Source organism: Triturus cristatus, chromosome 10, assembly GCF_964204655.1.
Source record: "Triturus cristatus chromosome 10, aTriCri1.1, whole genome shotgun sequence".
NCBI lineage: Eukaryota > Metazoa > Chordata > Amphibia > Caudata > Salamandridae > Triturus > Triturus cristatus.
Genome location: NC_140593.1, coordinates 1248283700 through 1248302213, shown reverse-complemented (window position 1 = coordinate 1248302213; position 18514 = coordinate 1248283700). Strand labels below are relative to the sequence as shown.

At 51.2% G+C, this 18514-nt stretch overlaps 1 protein-coding gene across 2 annotated transcripts in view; it reads right to left on the bottom strand.

Annotated features, from left to right (window-relative positions):
• Positions 1 to 8121: 8121 nt before the first annotated feature.
• The window catches only part of WDR45 (WD repeat domain 45), a 114162-nt gene continuing 103769 nt past the window's right edge, over positions 8122 to 18514 (bottom strand). For both annotated transcript variants that reach the window (XM_085629927.1, XM_085629928.1), the window contains one exon: positions 8122 to 8869. In XM_085629927.1, the coding sequence (XP_085486053.1) occupies positions 8760 to 8869 (110 nt within the window). In that variant the 3' untranslated portion in view covers positions 8122 to 8759. The remainder of the gene's footprint in view (positions 8870 to 18514) is intronic.

Below are 18514 nucleotides of genomic sequence, written 5' to 3'. Positions count from 1 at the left end.
ACATGGACCTGTGTCCGTGCCAGAGGGACCGGTGCTCGCTGGATTCTTCTCTTATTTCAGATGCGATTCTTTGCCTTGAAGTGAGGGTCTCTCATACGACTTTGTACCTCTCAACTTCCTCTCCCTTCTCTAGAGAATCTGTGAGTGAGGCAACAGAGGCCCTTGATTGGCTGTGGGAGTCTCTCTGGCACTGCCATAAAGTGCAATCACGTCAGAGCGGACGAGGAAAAACAGGGAGTGAATTTAGAGGCTGTCACTGAACTGGTGGCCTCCCATTAGTGTTAGTGACCAGGTCAGCCGACTGACACACTGGGTGAAACGCCTACTCCCGTCACTCTACAACTAAAGCAAACAGAAAAGGTGAAGTAAGTATTGTGTGCTCCATAAATATGCCACCCTCCCGTCTCATTCAACACCATGATAAAAACACAAATAAAGGCCGCCTCTCCATACATTACTGTTAAAGGTGCCAAGGAAGACATCGTACCCACACTGTGCCAAGCACATCCAAATGCCAGAAAGACCCCACTCCAGAGGACTGACCTGTCATGGATGAGCCTGTTCAGAATGCAACCCTTCCTGTCCCACATAGCCTTACATTGTCACAAGAGTTCATACTAACAGAGTACCATACCTAGCAATACCTGTGCAGCATAGACTTTCATACTCTCGCAGCTCGGTCGCATAGAAAAAACGGTGGCCCACATCAGTAGGAGTAACAGATAATCCAGGATACTCTTTGTTTTAATACTATTAACACATCCTTTGTTGAGTCATTGTGCTTTGAGAACAGTTCAACTTATTTCCTAGCCGATGCCCTTACCGAGATCAGTTGATTCATTGGTGGTCAACGAAAGCCGAAGAGTGAATATGCTACTTACCAGTATGCATCTGTTCTTGGCATGTAGGGCTGCTGACATTCATATCTGTGCATAGATCGCCGCCTAGTGTTGGGTCCGGATGTTTGCACGTTGTTGTCCTGGAAGAGTCTTCGAAGTATCACGAGATAGGTGACTCCTCCCCTGGACCACAGTGCGCATGGGCATCTTCTCCATCCTTAGATTGTTTTTCGCCATTGTGGCAATGATGGAGTAGATACAGTAAGTGATGACCATGCTATACAGTAATTCTGAGAGCTGCAGCTGCTACAGGCGCCGGGGAGGAGGGTGGGCGATATGAATGTCAGCAGCCCTACATGCCAAGAACAGATGCATACTGGTAAGTAGCATATTCAGTTCGAGGCGTGTGGGCTGCTGAATTCATATCTGTGCATAGAATACATAGCAGTACCTCCTATTAGCGGCGGCTACCAGTGCCAGCTGCAGCAGTCTGAAAAAGAGTTTTGAGAACAGCCTGTCCTACAGCTGCCTGCTGTTTTGAGTGTACATCTACGCAGTAGTTTGGTAAATGTATGTATAGTGGACCATGTGGCTGCTCTACATATTTCCTGTAAAGGAATGTTTCCCAGGAAAGCCATGGACGCCCCTAACTTTCGTGTTGAGTGGGCTCGTGGGGGAATCGTTAATGTGCGTTTAGCTTTTTGATAGCAAATTTGAATACATTTAACGATCCATCTGGCTATACCTGCTTTGGAAATGGGGTTGCCCTTGTGTTGTGGAGAAAAGGCAACGAAAAGTTGTTTTGTTTTCCTAAAGTCCTTAGTTCTGTCTATATAGTACATGAGGGCCCTCTTTACATCTAGTGTATGGAGCATTCTCTCAGCGACATTTTGGTGATTTTGAAAGAAAACAGGCAGTTCAATAGTTTGATTCATGTGGAACTGCGATATTACTTTAGGCATGAATTTGGGGTTGGTACGTAGTACGACCCTGTTTGCGTGAACCTGTATGAATGGCTCTTGAATGGTTAGTGCCTGGAGTTCACTAACTCTTCTTAACGAAGTGATTGCTACTAGGAAAGCTACTTTCCAGGTGAGGAATTGAATCTCACATGAGTGGAGAGGTTCGAAGGGTGGGCCCATTAGTCTGGTGAGGACCAAGTTGAGGTTCCACACCGGTGCTGGTGGGTGTCTTGGGGGAATCACTTGTTTAAGTCCTTCCAAGAAGGCTTTGATGGCAGGCACTCTGAATAAAGAGAGGTGCTGCCTGTTTTGGAGATAGGCTGCTATTGCGGTTAAATGGGTACGTATTGAGGTGTATGCCAGATTGCATCGGTATAGGTGTAAGAGGTAACAGATTATGTTTTGAATGGCTGCGTCTAGCGGGTTAATGTTCTTGTTGTTGCAGTAAATGACAAACCTCTTCCATTTAGCTGCATAGCAAGCTCTGGTAGTTGGTCTCCTGGCCTCCTTGATGATCTCCATACAGTCAGGTGGCAGGTTTAGGTAGCCAAACTCTAAGACTTCAGGAGCCAGATTGCCAGGTTCAGCTGTTGCGGATCTGGGTGCTGAATTTCGCCATGGCTCTGCGTTAAGAGTGCAGGTTTTATCCGCAGCCTTTGATGCGGCACCACGGAAAGTTCCAGAAAGGTGGTGTACCATGGCTGGCGCGCCCACGTTGGAGCAACTAGGATGAGTGTCAGTGAGTGCTGTCGCAGTTTGCGTGCCACCAGCGGTATTAATGGCGCTGGGGGAAAAGCGTACGCAAATCTGCCGGACCAGTTCATCCATATCGCATTGCCCTGCGACTGTGGATGTGGGAACCTGGCGGCAAAGCTTTGGCATTTCGCGTTTTCGTTTGTGGCGAATAGGTCTATCTCTGGATGACCCCACTGCTGGAAGTACGGTTGGAGTACTGATGGGTGTAGCTCCCACTCGTGCATTTGGTGGCTGTATCTGCTGAGCAGATCCGCCATCTGGTTGTCCTTGCCTGGGAGGTGTTCCGCCATGAGGAATATGTTCCTCTGAATGGCCCACTTCCACATGCTCTGAGCCAGATGAGACAACTGTGGAGAGTGTGTTCCTCCCTTCTTCTGTATGTAGTACATGGCAGTCATGTTGTCCGTCCGGATCAACACGACTTTGTTGCACAAGTGTACTTTGAATGCCTTCATGGCGAGGAAGATAGCCATCAGTTCCAGAACGTTGATGTGCATCTTCTTTTGTTGTGTCGTCCATAGTCCCTGCACTGTGTAACTCAGTACATGAGCTCCCCATCCCTGGAGAGAGGCGTCCGCTGTCAGTATTATTTGTGGAATAGGCTCTTGGAATGCAGAGAGTTGTATGCCCGACCGCTCACCAAGACTAGGTTTTTTAATTTCCCGTGAGCCTGATTCCATTGACGTGCCAAGCACTCCTGAAGCGGGCGCATATGTAGTCTCGCGTGCGGGACTATGAAAATGCAGGAGGCCATCATGCCTATCAACTGCATGAACACTCGCGCAGGAAGGGAGCGTTGAGGTTTGAACTTTGAGATCAGCAGTTGCATGCTGTTGATCCTCACTAAATTTGGCTGAGCTGTGGCTTCCAGAGTGTCTATGGTCGCGCCCAGGTACTGTTGTACGTGTGCGGGTTGGAGATGTGATTTTGGGTAATTTAGTGAGAATCCCAGACTGCGAAGAAGGTGAATGGTGAGTGACATGTGGCTGGCACATTGCTGGGCTGACTTTGCCTGAACAAGCCAGTCGTCCAGGTAAGGGTAGACGTGAATGTGTTGTCTCCGTAGATGTGCAGCCACTGTAGCTGGGCACTTGGTGAAAACCCTGGGTGCTGTTGTCACGCCGAAGGGGAGGACTTTGAATTGATAGTGCTTTCCCTGAATAGTGAACCTGAGATATTTCCTGTGTGATGGGTGTATGGGTATGTGGAAGTACGCATCTTTGAGGTCTAGTGTGGCTAGGAAGTCTCCCTGGCTGAGCAGCGGGAGAACCTGCTGTAGGGTGAGCATATGGAAATGCTCTGACAGAATGTAGTGGTTGAGGGGTCTCAGGTCTAGTATAGGTCTGAGTGACCCGTCCTTTTTTGGGATTAGGAAATACAGAGAGTACACCCATGTCCCCTGCTGGTTGACGGGCACGACCTCTATTGCACCCTTTTGCAGCATACTTAGCACTTCCTGCTGCAATAATGCTAAGTGCTCTACGGACATAGGACGGTGCTTTGGCGGTATGTTGGGTGGAGTGGAGGTTAATTCGAGACAGTAACCGTGCTGGATAATGTCCCTGACCCACCTGTCTGTGGTGATGGTTTTCCACGTGGATAGGAACCGCTGGATTCTCCCCCCACAGGTGTTATGTGGTCGGGGGGAAGGGAGAGGGCGTCACTGTTTGTTCTTGGGTGAGGACCTGGTGTTGCCGTAACCACGTCCCCTGCCCTTGGTGCTGGAGCCACGATATCCACCTCTGTTGGTTTTATCGTAGGTACTTTGTGTGCCCCCTTTAGTGTATTGTTGCTGTGACCCCTGTCCTCTAGCTGCTCCCCTATTCCCGGGGCGACGAAAGGAGCCACTACGAAATGTCTGCGTTTGCAGAGCCCCCATTGACTTCGCAGCGTCAGTGTCTTTCTTTATTTTTTCTAAGGTGGTGTCAACTTCTGGGCCGAATAAGTAGTCGGGGTTGAATGGCTGATTCAGGATGTTGTTTTGAATCTCTGATTTGAATCCGGAGATTCTTAACCAAGCGTGTCGTCGTAACATGACGCTGGTGTTAATTGCCCTTGCTGCTGTGTCGGCAGCATCCAGTGCGCACTTAATGGATGCGTTGGTAAGAAGTTGTCCCTCTCTGATGAGGAGCTCCGCTGCCTCTTTGTATTCATCTGGCAGATGCTGGAGTAGTGATTCTAGCGTGTCGTAGTGTGAACGATCATAGCGGGCCAGGAGGGCCTGTGTATTGGCAATGCGCCAGATGTTTGCTGCTTGAGCTGCAATTCTCTTGCCTGAGGTCTCCAGCACCTTGGACTCCTTGTCTGGGGGAGGAGCATCACCTGTTGTTTGCGAGTGGGCTCGTTTGCGAGCGTTAGCAACCACCATGGAGTCCAGAGGTAACTGACCTCTAATGTACATAGGGTCTCCGGGCGCAGGTTTGTATTTTTTTTCAATCCTGGGGTTTAGCACCCGTGCCCTGGTTGTTTCTTTGAAAATGTCCTTTGCAGGTTTGAGAACACCTTTTAACATGGGCAAAGTTTTGACAGTTCTCTCGGAGGAGGCGAAAGTGTCCACTAAGAAGTCTTCCTCAACCGTGTCAGAGTGGAGTTGTACTCCATGATTGGCTGCAGCATGTTCTATGAGGTCATTGAAGGCAGCAGTGTCCTCTGTGGAAGATGTTTTGGCGCCGTAAAGCTGCGTGTCCTGGGTATCTGTTGCGGTACCCTGGTCTGTAGGGTCATCCCATGCTTGATCTGGGTCCTGCTGCTCTTCAGGATCGATATCCCTAGGGTAGGTGGTGTCATCACCCATGTAGTCCTCCATTGCGTATGTTTCGGAGGGCGTAGGAGAAAAGGACTGGGGATCCTGATAGGAGGTGTGCAAGCGTTCATACAGAACCGGTTCCGACTCTGCTGGCAATTTGTGCTTCAGAGGGATTCTGTAGGAGTCCAAGGCCTTCTCTGGCGTGATCTTCCGTTTGCGGAGCATCAGTCTGCCAGTTTCGGCATCGATGAATTGTGGCTGTGAAGGCTCAGAAGGTGAGTGTCCAGTAGATGGGGACTGTGTCTGGCGGACACGAGTTCGGATCTCGAACATTTTCGGCGCCGTGGATGGCGGCAAACCAAAAGTGATGTTGGTTAGTGCCGAGGGTGCTTTTGGAGCCTTGTCCGTGTCGGGGCCCAACGTGGATCAGAGGGCTGCCCGTTCCCTGATGTGTTGCAACAACGCCGCGACTTGTCGCACCGAGAACGCCGAAGGTTCTTTGGTGCCGGTCGGTACCGTAGAGGTAGGCGTCGACTGCTTTGGAGCCACAGGGTCATAGATCCGAAGAGAGGTATCAGCGGTCGTCGGAGCCGATGACTTGACGTGTGTCGCCGTTTTCGAAGTGGACTTAGATGGAGCGGCCATTTTGACTTTGGTGGTCGGGGCCGACTGCTTCGGTGCCAGAGGCCGAGGCGCTTTTTGTGGGACCGAGGGCCTTCCTTTTAGGGTCGGTACCGATATCCGCTGCAGCGAGTTCGGCGCCGAAATCCCTCTTAGTGCGTTCGGAGCCGATGGTCTGTGTCGGCGTCGAAGGAGTGGAGGTCTTCGAGGGCTTCGAGACGATCACTGCCAGTTTCACTTTTGGTTTCGGTGGAACTGGTGCGACGATTGGTTTCGGTTTCGTTGAAGGGAATCCAGTCGTCTTTGGTAATAATGGCTCGTGCTGGATGTTCGAGGCCGGGCCCGAAGGCGGGGCCGAAGTACTTTGGGATTGATCTCGGGTAAGGCCCGGAGGCGAGCCCTCGACCTGAGCCGTAGAATGACGCACTTTGACGGCCTCCGTATCGACGGGTAGGCCTGGCTCTTCGCTAGAGCCATCTTCTTCGGCCCCAAAGGCCTCATCGTAGTCTCCTACCTCGTCGACGGCTTCTTCCCTGTGAAAAAGCGCTTCATCAGCGTCTTCCGATCGGGAATCGTGTTCGGAAGCGGGGCTGGAGTTTACTTCTTCCACGCTCTCAACATCCTCGTCCTCGGTGATGAAGATGTTGGCCGGGGCAGGCGCCGATTGCTGCGCTTCTAATCTCGCTGCCCGTCGATTCCGGAGAGTCTTCTTCGATCGGAATCAGGCACAGGCCATACATTTCGATTCGTCGTGATCCGGTGAGAGACATTTGTTGCATACCGGGTGGACGTCGACGTGTGGGTATTTGGCGTGGCATACAGGACACCGTTTGAATGGGGTCCTCGATTCCATCGTCGATGTAAGGTCGATGTTCGGATTAAACGGATCCGAAAAACTGGAAGAAGTTTCTAAACTAATTAAGAAAGCAGTCGATACCGAACGGGAACAGTACCGACGAAAACTAAAGGCCTTTTGGCCTTAAACTAAATTTTCCTAACTTGAGCTAAGATAAGCACATCCGAACCCAATGGCGGAAAAAAACAATCTAAGGATGGAGAAGATGCCCATGCGCACTGTGGTCCAGGGGAGGAGTCACCTATCTCGTGATACTTCGAAGACTCTTCCAGGACAACAACGTGCAAACATCCGGACCCAACACTAGGCGGCGATCTATGCACAGATATGAATTCAGCAGCCCACATGCCTCGAACCTAATGTTACAGGCAAGTAACGTCTCCGGGAAAATGTACCTTTCATGAATTACGATTGGTAGTACAGCTTAGAAGAAACAGGAAATGGGATTTATTGACTGTCTTTTGCACAAACAAATGATTCCAGTCAATGATGACTTACCAAGAGGAAGGGAGAGTTTGAACATGTGGCACTGCACATCTCTTAAAAGTTCTTCTTATGCCAGAGCGTCACAGCTGTAGCCGTACCTCTTGAGGAAGATTCCATAGGATTACAGTACAGTAACTTGCCATACAAGCCTCCACCTATGTCCAAGCCCAGCCAGGTTAAAGCCTTTCTGATTGTTTCTGCTTCAAACACAATTTGAGAAACTTAAACAAATGTTATTAGTGTTGTCTACATTTTAAAGTAAAGCTCTTCTGGCATTACTTGTGTGCAGCAAACGCTCCAATGGCCAACAAATGTTTGTCAGCAAAGCCTTACATCAGCAAATAATAAAGCAGTGCACAGTTTACCGCCTGAAAAACTACAGCTCATTGTCTGTGCATGCAGATATCCAAACATTAAAATGTAATATTGTACTAACAAATGGGTTCAAATTAAGGGCATACATTTAGCTTGCATCAACGTAAACTTACAGGAACCAGTGGGAGGCAATTTTCCTTTGAGGCCTTCTACAACACAGTGTATTACTCTTGCTCTGGTGACTTTTGATCTGGCCTATCCAAGTTTTCTATAAAAAAAAAATAAAAGCGGTCAAGAATGCTAAATATACATTAGCTGAAGGATTAGAAAGACCGGGGTGAACCAAGTGTACCAAACAAAAAGTAAACTAAAACAACACACAATAAGAACTGAACATCTTCACTTTAACACCGCTCAAAATGATGTTCACTTTAAAGAGATGTCAGTCAACTGTGTGGTAACTGCAAGGGAGCACATGTTAAAATGTCACTTAAAAAACAACACGGCCATCAAGCAAATAAAGACAGAATACAACAAAGATGAAAGGACTTCTTCGCTTCATTTATCAGTTAGGAAGTCTGTTGCGCGACAACCCAGTGATGGCCAACAAATAAAAAGTGCAGCTGCGTCAACGCCAAGAGGATCCTGTGTTTTATCTTCATTTATTAGCCTCTTGTCACAGATAACACAGCGTGTGATGCTCACAGGATAGTATTATTTAATAACCAGGATCCAGCGACAAAGCAGCAGAAGAACAAAATCCATGCTGTAGAAGTGTCCATTGTGGGAGGAAGGTGTTGTGGTCCAGGTATATCGTTCCACGCAGCACATGGAGAGGCAATACAGACTACATGTTTATTATACACAACACATGGTGCAGTGCTAGGCCAGAAATCTGCAGGCGCCTGCATTCTGGTGGCAATTTGAGGTCCGAGATCGGCCTAGGGCCACACATTACACACTAGGGCACAATTTCCAGCTTCCATGCCCAAAGCCACTCATTTCAGGGTGGGTTCTGTCCCTACAGGGCACAATATCCAGCTTTTTGGGCCCAGATTCCCACATTTCAGGGAGGGCCCCTTTAAGACAGGGTGCATTGTCCACTTTTGCCTGCCCAGAGCCACATACTCCACAGTGGACCACATGCAGACAAGGCACAATGTTCGCTCATACAGCCTTCAAAAGTCATCATCATCACAGATGTCCAGGTACACGTCAAACGCTTCCCGGTTGCAGTTGCCATCAGGAGTGAAGACATACTTGTGAAATGTACCGTCCACGCAGATAGCTGTATGAGAAAGAGATGAGGACAACTTAGAGTAGCATATAAATCTCATATCTACCAGCTTCTAATGGCACACAATGCAGATATTAGGACGGGGGAGGAGGAGGAGGGATAGGGAAGATTGGAAGGATGCTGTATAAAGCTAAAGGAAATACTGCAGCAGGGCACTGACACCTGAACCTGCCCCAGGACACATGCTCCAACTCCAACTTGGAACTAGCTTAAAGTTGACATTGGAACAGGCACACCCTTTGCATGTTTCCAGTCTTTATGTTTTGAACAACCAACAATGCATGACCCTCCAACCAACCATCCCCCAACACCAATCTAGTGGTCAATCAACCCCCACTCGCTATGTGTCCCAAATATTCGTCATCAGCCCACCCACCACTGGCACTCCTGGAACACTCACTCCCTTTACATGACCTAGAAGGCTACCCGCAACCTTGTGAAGGACCCCCTTGAATACCTGATGCACACCTGTAATGTTCTGTTGGTACTAAATATAACAGTTGATGGTAGTTCCCGTTTTCCATGCGACTTGCCGTGTAACTTCTGAACAACTATCCATGTAAACTCTGTGTAGGATTGAAAATCCTTAGTACAGCAACCATGTACGCCCTGCTCCTTCCTTCATCATTCTCACATACCGATACATTTTGATGCTCAGGTGACCAGTCACCTGTCCAACTGGAGATGAGCAGCATGAGTTCTGTGTTGCTCCAGACCAGATTTCTAGACCCTATTGGACTGTAGGAATCCATCCAGAGTGAAACGTCTGTTAACATTGGTGGCTAAATTCACCACGTACGGTCCTTTTTTCCCCACACCCAAAGTTGGGTAAGTAACTCATTCTATCTTGTAAAATCTGTGGGGCTGATTCACAAAAGGTAAACGTACATGCGAGTAAATCTAAACATGCACGTTCATTCTTACACACTTGAGTAGCTTTACTACTTTGAGATACATGTAAAGTTAACCAATGTCTCAACCCCCTGGAACAGGAGGTAGGCCAATGTTGTGGAATGCGAAGTTACTACAGCCAAAAAAGGAGCAGTAGTACAGCAACACACATTGCCAACCATTGATACTGCAAAATCCTCCCATAGAAAGTAATGGAGGCAGGGACTTGTAATAGAACCATGTAGAGAATAATGGTAAATGTAAGTAATTTATCCCGACTTTTTACAAATATCGAAATTAAACTGAATGTAAAAAATCTATGTTAAAAAATAAATATTTTAAAGTTAAAATATTTTAATAACCCTTTTTGATTTAAAAATAAAAATACTTTTTTAAATTTTTCTTTAATGAATTTCAAATTGATACATACATTTTTTTCTGATAAATATGTAAATACAAACATTTTAGTTTAGGCGTAATTTGTTTTACTAAATTGTTTAAAAGTATTTTTTATTTAATATATATATATATTTTTTTATTCAGCCGACAACCCGGAGGTACGGCAGCTTTAGAGACTCAACACATGCTTGCGTCCACATTTTACTGACAGGAGAGTCAAAGGTTCTGTTTTGAATAAACATAAATCCAACCCTAAAACACAAACAAGGCGTTAAGTACCGTAAGCACCAAAAGAGGTTCCCATCAGGGGGGACGAGCCCCATTCCGTCCAACAGACACAGGCCTATAGTAAGGGAAAGGAGGGAAAGGCAGAGACTCAAGAAAACAAACACATATCAGCAAGAACTTCAAAGCCGGAAAGAAAGCTAAGGGGAAAGCTGCTCCTCAGGCGGGTCCGGGTCTGGGGGCAGGCATATGTCCCCTCTGTACTGGTTCCATGGCCCCCATACAGAGTGCCATTTCCGAGGGCGCCCTCGAGCACAATACGCTGTCTTCTCCCTAAACATGCTCCAGTCCATGTTTTCCATCCACGCTGTCAAGGTAGGAGGCCTATTAGAGCCCCACAGCCGAGCAATATCGCGCTTGGCTACCATGTTCCCAAGGGTCACCCACTGAGTCTGTGCCGCGTTGTGGTCAGTAGGACTCCAGACATTCAGGAGACAACACCGCGCCTCAGGCTGCATGGCAATTCTCGTCACCTCCCCCATCACCTCGTGGACTCGCCTCCAAAACTCCATAATCGCACCGCATTCCCAAATAATATGTAGGAAGGTACCCACCATACCACAGCCTCTCTTACATAAGCCCTCCTCAGAGAAACCCATGTGGACCAACCTGGGCCCCATCACATAGACCCTATGGAGTATTTTAAGCTGCACCAGCCGCAGGCGCGCGGGGATAGCGACCTCTTTGGGAGAAGAAACTGCATACTGCCAATCCTCATCATCTAGTTCAAGGCCATCCCTGGTCCATTGATCGCGCAACCCTAGAAGAAGATCCCCCCGAACATTAATAAGTTTCTTATAAATGAGCGAAATCGTGCTCTCTGGCATATGGCCATCCAGGATCCGGTCCTCCAACGGAGAGGACTCGGGCACCTTCTCCCCTTCTACAAGGACTGACCGCAAGGCGTGGCGCACTTGAGCATATCGGAAGAACTCCGTGCTCCCCAGTTCGTATTCCTTCTGCAACTCCTCGAATTACTTTTTCCTACCCTTAACCAAAAGGTCTCCAACCCTGGATATGCCAATCAGGTCCCATTTCTCGAACCCTTTTGTATGCCAAAGCTTCCCTAGAATATCGGAGTCAAACAGAGGGGTGGCAAGGGTAAGCTTACCCTTCCAGCCCAGCGAGTCCGTCGCCACCTTCCATACATGAATGGCCACTCTGGTGGGCCCTGTAAGGGTGAAGTCCGACGACTTCGAGTACAATGCTCTGTGGTAATTACCCCCACGGAGCAACCATCAGTCCATGGCGAAGCCGGGGCTCAGCGCCGGACCATATACACCATGGTTAATCGCGCTCAACTGTGTGGCCCAGTAATAACGTCGAATGTCTGGAAGCGCGATACCACCGTCGTACCACGTAAGCGTCAACTTAGCGATCGCTATACGCGGACGCCCGTCCCACAAGAGCGCGCGCTGGTGGCTTTCGACCTCACGGAAATAGCTGGCCGGGACCAAGTCAAGGGTATTCTGCAGAGCATAGAGGAAACGGGGAAGGGACATCATTTTGAACAGCGCGGCACGGCCAAGGAGGGAAAGCGGCAATCGCCGCCAGCCCGCCACATCCCGCCGCAGACGCGCCAAGGGAGGGAGCAAGTTCTTCTCATATCGTAAAATAGGGTCGGTGGAAATATAGATCCCCAAATACAAAAAGCCCTGCTGGGCTATCTGGATCGAGCAGTTGCGCGGGCAGGCGGGACATCCCCACACAGGACATACAAGTATGACTTCCCCCAATTGATGACTAGGCCCGAGTTTCTACCGAAAGATGTCAAGACGTCACAAACCACTATCAGAGATTTCTTGGGCGAGGCAAGGTATGGCAGAATATCGTCGGCGTAGAGTGAAATACGGTCTTCGTGGTCAGGTGACCAACGAATCCCACGTATATCCGGGTGCCACCGTATCCACGCCGCCAACGGCTCAAGAGCAAGGGCGAACAGCAACGGCGACAGGGGACAACCCTGCCGGGTGCCTCTCCCGAGCTCGAACGGTGCCGACGCCCGCCCGTTCACCACGACGCTTGCAAGAGGCCCCTCATAGAGCAGCCTCACCCATCCCACAAATCCAGGCCCGAAGCCGAACTTGGCTAGCACAGCCCACAGGTATGCCCACTCCACCGTGTCAAAGGCCATCGTGGCATCGAGGGACGCCACAATAGCCGGCTCTCGCATCGTGCCCGTCCTAGCAATCACTCCATGGAGGCGTCTAAGATTTAGTGCAGTGTTACGGTGCGGGATAAAGCCCGACTGATCCGGGTGGATCAAGTCGCCAAGCACCCGGACCAGGCGGTTAGCGAGAATCTTGGCAAGGATTTTCGGCTCGGCGTTGAGAAGTGAGATCGGCCGATAGGAGCCACACTTATCCCGGGGCTTTCCGTCTTTATGTATTACCACAATCGTCGCCAGCCGTTGATCGAGCGGAAGAAACCCATGCCCCCGCGCCTCCACGAACATGGCGCGCAGGTGAGGAGCCCACTTATCCGGACAAAGCTTGTACAACTCTATCGGCAGACCATTTGGGCCAGAAGCCTTACCGGAGCGCAACGCACGGATAGCACCCGCCACTTCGTCTACAGTGATATCACCATCGAGGTCCTCCCTATCAATGGCAGAAAGGCAGGGCAGAGCGATGTCACGCAGAAGATCACATGAGTCCTCAGTCGGCCTATCCGAGACCGAGGTGTATACCGTACGAAAATAGTCCGAGAAACACCGAACTATACCGTCGGGATCAGTGACAACCTCTCCCCCATCCGTCAACAACTCCGGCACCACACGATTAACACGCTCCTTTTTATCCAGCCATGCCAGCAATTTCCCGGCCTTATCACCAACGTCATACAATCGACCCTGCTGCTCCCTGTTGAGGGTCTTGGCGGCGTTTGTCACCAGATCCCTATATTCCAATTGCTTCAGGCTCAAATTATGCAGTGTGGACGCCGCAACATCCCCCTCCAAGGCCACCTCTAAAGCCGCTATCTCGTCCTCTACTTGTATCACCTCGGCGTCCCTCCGCCGCTTGGCGGCCACTACCAAGGACAAAGCCTCCCCTCTCAGTACAGTCTTAGAAGCTTCCCACAAGGACACCGCGGATTCAACTAAGCCCTGATTATCTCGAAAATAGTGGTCAACTGTCTTCAGCAACGCGCTGCGCAGCTGGGGGTCACAAAAGTACCAGGGGTTAACGGGAGCCACCCTGCCCCCCACCACCCGGCCAATATCCAGACGGGCCCACACCGGTGAATGATCAGATATGCCCCGTGCCATGTGCCTAGCCTCAGATACCAAAGAGGCGTGTGCCGCCAGAGTGAGCAAATAATCAATCCGAGAGAGACTCCCGTGGGCCCCGGAATGGAAAGTATATTGTCTCTGAGTGGGGTGCCGCAGCCTCCAACAATCTACCAGACCAAAAGTATCAATAAAGTCGGGCAGCCACTTCTGAGCACCCCCGATGTCTCTGGGCGGGTACCTATCGAGCATTCCAGAACCAACCGCATTGAAGTCTCCTCCCACCACTAGCATCCCTTCGGGGAGTCCCAACAAGGCCTTGCCCAGATCAGCAAACATGGAGGCCTGGGGAGGAGGAGCCAAGATGGCGACCGGGACGGCAGCGTAGACTCCCGGCTCCGTGAACCTCCGCATCCCGCACGAATATCCTGCCTGAGATCCTCAACCTGTGCTACGTGGTCGTGTTTCTGAAGGAGAGGGGCTCCCGACTGTGTGACTCCGAGGTTTCTAGCAGAGCTATCGCCGGAGAAAACTGCATCTGAACCTTGCGGCCTGTGCGACCCTGGAGCCGGGACATCGAGTGGACGCCGTGGCCGGGTGGCAGTGCGACAACAGCGGCTGGTGGTGACTGGGTGGAGTCGGCTCACCGGAGCGGTGCCAAACTCGGCCTACATTTCGGCGTGGTCACTTCTACTGCCCAGTGTAGCGGACCGTGTACATGACCGGGGGCGCAAATCTTAGATCCTCCGGTGGCTGCCTCTGCCTTGCTGGTGAGCTGCCCGGCCGCCGTCCGTATCCTGCCCCGATCATTGCGGGCCGCCCCCGGATTTCTACGGGAGCTGGTCCGTGGTGGGGACGACTGTTGCCCGTGACCACGGATAGTTTTTTGCCTGCCCCCGGAACCCGGTCACCCGCGACGTGGACATCGCGACGCTTGTCCCGGGGTCCCGGCCCCGGTGAGGGTCGGGCATACTTGGCGGCCATCTTGGGTCGATGAAGTCTACCATCCTGTCCGCTGGGCCGCAGCGGGCCTGTGAGCGTACGATTTTTGGGAGTGTGGCAGCGAGATCACAAAGAGCTGAGCTGGGGTACGGCGACCTCCTCGAGGCTATTGGTACTCTTCACTCCTCCTTGGTTCATGGTTTCGTGATCTTGGGGAGTAAGCTCGATGGTGTGGCGTCGGAGTTGGGGCAGTGGCGGCCCGCCTGTCCGCACGAACACAGAGTCTACCCACACTGCGCGCAGGAGGACGCTGTGGCGGCCACCCCTGAGGTTAGTGTACGACTGGACGCCCCGGCCAGTATGCTACAGTGTGTTCGACCTTCTGAGGGCCTGATCTGTCCCGGAGGCGTCGGACCTGAGTGGGATGTGGTGGCCTCATCCCGTGCATGCCCTCCTGCGACCCAGAGACAACTCCAGCAACTAATGTCTGCTTTGGCTGCTTCTGCCTTCCTGAACCTTGCGTGCAGAGCAGATCCTAGGGCAGCACTGGGAAGCCTGTTTCCTCAAGCGGCGGACTGTGTTGATGCTCAGAGACTTCCACCCCACCTGTGTGCGTCGCTTCTCTGTTGTTGTTGGACATTCCTCTGCCTAGGAACATTGGGTATGGTGCTGGGTCGAGGGGTTGGCATGGGCAGAATTCCAAAGAGTGGTCAGGGATGAGGCTGGCCCCTCGGGGGTGGTCGCCTAGTGGACGGGCGGGCTTGGGGTGGTGTGCTCTCCTGACGTGGCTACTGGCACAATAGGTGCATAATGCTCCCCATCGAGGTTTGAGAAGATTGTTTTTGTGCTGTTCCTTGTTCACTTTAGGGGAACCTTACCGTGCGGGAGGGAGAAGCCGGGGGTCTGTTATGAAGGCCCTCCTCCAGTTTATAAATACTTTCTCTACCCCCCCGTCTGGTGGGGGTCCTTTCCTACTTCTTTTTCCCTATTCTCCTACATTTCGGGTCTGGTTCCAGGGCGACAGGCACACTGCTGGGGGGGGGGGGCCGTACTCATCTGCAGAGGTGCAGGGTGGGGGGTTGAGGGAGGGGATTCTGTATTCTTTCATCTTTTTTTCCATGGCCTCCTTTTTCTTCTCTAATTCTTTTTGTTTTCTTTTCTGGGATCAGCGTGATACACCTCCTTTTGCTATGCCTCGTTGCCGTTCCATGTGTTCACAACTTCCGGGGTGTTCTTGGGGAGTTCTGGCGGGTGACTGCGGGCGCAACTGTATACTATGTGTTTCCCCATCCTGATGTTCTTGTGTTTGCGCCATTGACCGAATAGATTGCTGTAAATCGCTAACGTTCATTACTCCGCATATCCGTGATCGTTGTTTTTAAAATTGCTTGTCACCTGATCCTTCTGCCTTGTTTCATCATAAAATGAAAACCTCTTTCTCCTGGTGCCCTACTTACGCTGTTCACAGTATTAGCAGTACGATTTTGCTCCCCGAAGTGCTGCCTGTGTTTATACCTGTTGTTATTGCTCTGATTGCTTAGCGGCCGGCCCTGGGGGGTTGTAGGCCCATACTTGTTCTTATTGAACTGTCAATAAAGGTTTTCAAAAAAAAAAAAAAAAAAAAAAAAACATGGAGGCCTGCAGGGCAGGAGGGACATAGACAGAAACCAATACCAACGTTCTGCCCTCCCACCTCCCCGCCACGGCCACAAAGCGCCCCCTATCATCAGCAATAGTGGAGTCAACCTCAAATGGTAGGGAAGCTCTGACAAGTATGCCCGCACCCCTGGATCCCGAGGAAAACCCCGAGTGGGCAATGAATTTGTAGCCCTTTCTGTTAAGTGCATAACACATATTACCTATAAGGTGGGTCTCCTGCAGGAGGACCACATCTGGCGAGGTCCGTTTAAAAAATTGCAGGACTATCCCCCATTTAATACGATCCCCTAAGCCATTTACATTCCAGCTAATTATGTTTAAGCCCCTATCCCCCATCCCTGAACACAAAGAGACCTCCCCCCCCCCCCGGAGAACCACAGTCGGACAATTCTGACAGTCAGTGCTACGCCTTGCAAGAAAAAAAAACAACAACCCCAAACAACAACCCCAACATCCTGAGTCCCCCCCCCACCCTGCACCCCTGCGTCAGCTTACAAAGCCCCCCCAACTTGCAGTGTGCCTGTCGCCCTATCAAAAACAAATCTACAAAAAGTACCCCAAGGGAGGAAAGAGCCCCTATCTTCCCCCCGCCGCCCTTCCATTACTGCAATAAGGTGCGAGTCACTGTCCGGGGCTGAATCAAAACAGGCCGACACTGGAGGTATCACTTCTGTCCATCCCGGTCGCCTTCCGCCCCATCCACGCTGTCCCGGCCGGGCTGTCGCCGAGGGAGTGCATCCAACCAGTCCCCTGCCATGTCCGGTGATTCGAAGAAGAAAGTCCGATCCTCATATACCACACGCAGCCTGGCGGGGAAAAGCATGGCATACTTCAGGTCCATATCCCTAAGCCGCCGCTTCACCCCCAGGAAACTTTGCCTCTGTTTCTGCACCAACTGGGTGAAGTCAGGGTAAAAGCTCACGGAGGCATTCTGAAAAGGCACCGGGCCTGTCACCCTCGATGCTTGCAGGATAGCGTCCCGATCTCGAAAATGGAAGATCCGGGCGACAATCGGCCGCGGGGGAGCTCCCACCTTAGGCCGTCCGCCAGGCACTCGGTGAGCCCGCTCCACCGCAAAAAACTTGCCGAGGCCCTTAGGCGCAAGATGATTCACCACCAAGTCCTCGACAAGTAAATCCACGGAGAGCTCCTCTGAAGTTTCCGGGACCCCAATAATGCGCACATTGTTGCGCCGGGCCCGACCTTCAAAGTCTTCGAGCCGGCGGGCGGAGAGGTCATTCGCGGTTCGTAACTTGCGAACCTCGGCCTGAAGCTCCGAGACGTCGTCCGCGAGGCCAGTAGTCTGGAGGTCCAGGGACTTGACCCGCTCGTTGGTTTTGCCCAGGTCCGCGCGGATAAAGTTGACATCAACCAAGATCATGTCCACCTTGTGCGCCAGGGTCTCGAACTGCCGGCCAATCGAAGATTGCATCCCATCTATCGCCCCCTTGATGTCCTGCAATGATAACTCCGAGGCCGGGGATGAATCGGCCTTCTGCGCTTCCAGCGACTGTCCCGATCCACCAGGCGACCCCTTCTGTTGGGCATAACGATCCATATTATTGGATTGGGTATAGCCGCCTCGCCTGGTAGTCTTAGACTTCGACCTGTCCGCCTCTGATTTGGTCGACATCTCGAAGAGCAGGACGGTCAGTCGCAAAAGGACGTCCCTCACTCCGCTAGAGGAAACCGGGTCAACTAGGACTTCAGCAGCAAGTCAGGACCGTGTGGAGGTCTTCCAGACAATAGAGGGCCTGCACGGAGCACTCCCCACCCTGAGCAAACAAAGGGCGAGAAAGCGAAAGTGAAAGTGCAGCGGCGTCCGTCCGTCAGTTCACTCCTCCCAAGGCCGTTGTTGTTCAATTAGTGGCCGGGCATCCTGCCACCGCAAGCCCCTGGCATCGGTCGGGGGTAGGCCGCAATCTTCCGCCACGCACAACTTCGGTTCCCGGTGGGCGATCTTGGCCCGGATAACGTCAGTCGCCCCAGCTGTGACTCATCTGCAGGATGCCGTGCATGAAAATCAGGATTTAGGACAGGCTAATTGCAGGAGGGCGCGAGGGTAGCGGGAGCTCAAGGCTCACGCGGCCATCTTGGTCAAGCGCTAGGCTCCTCCCCTCTTATTTAATATATTTAAATAAATGTAACAATTATGTAAAAAATAAGTCAATAGTTTGAAGTTACTACTAGTAACTTTTCACATGTAGGCAGAGGTATCCACCACCGGGACA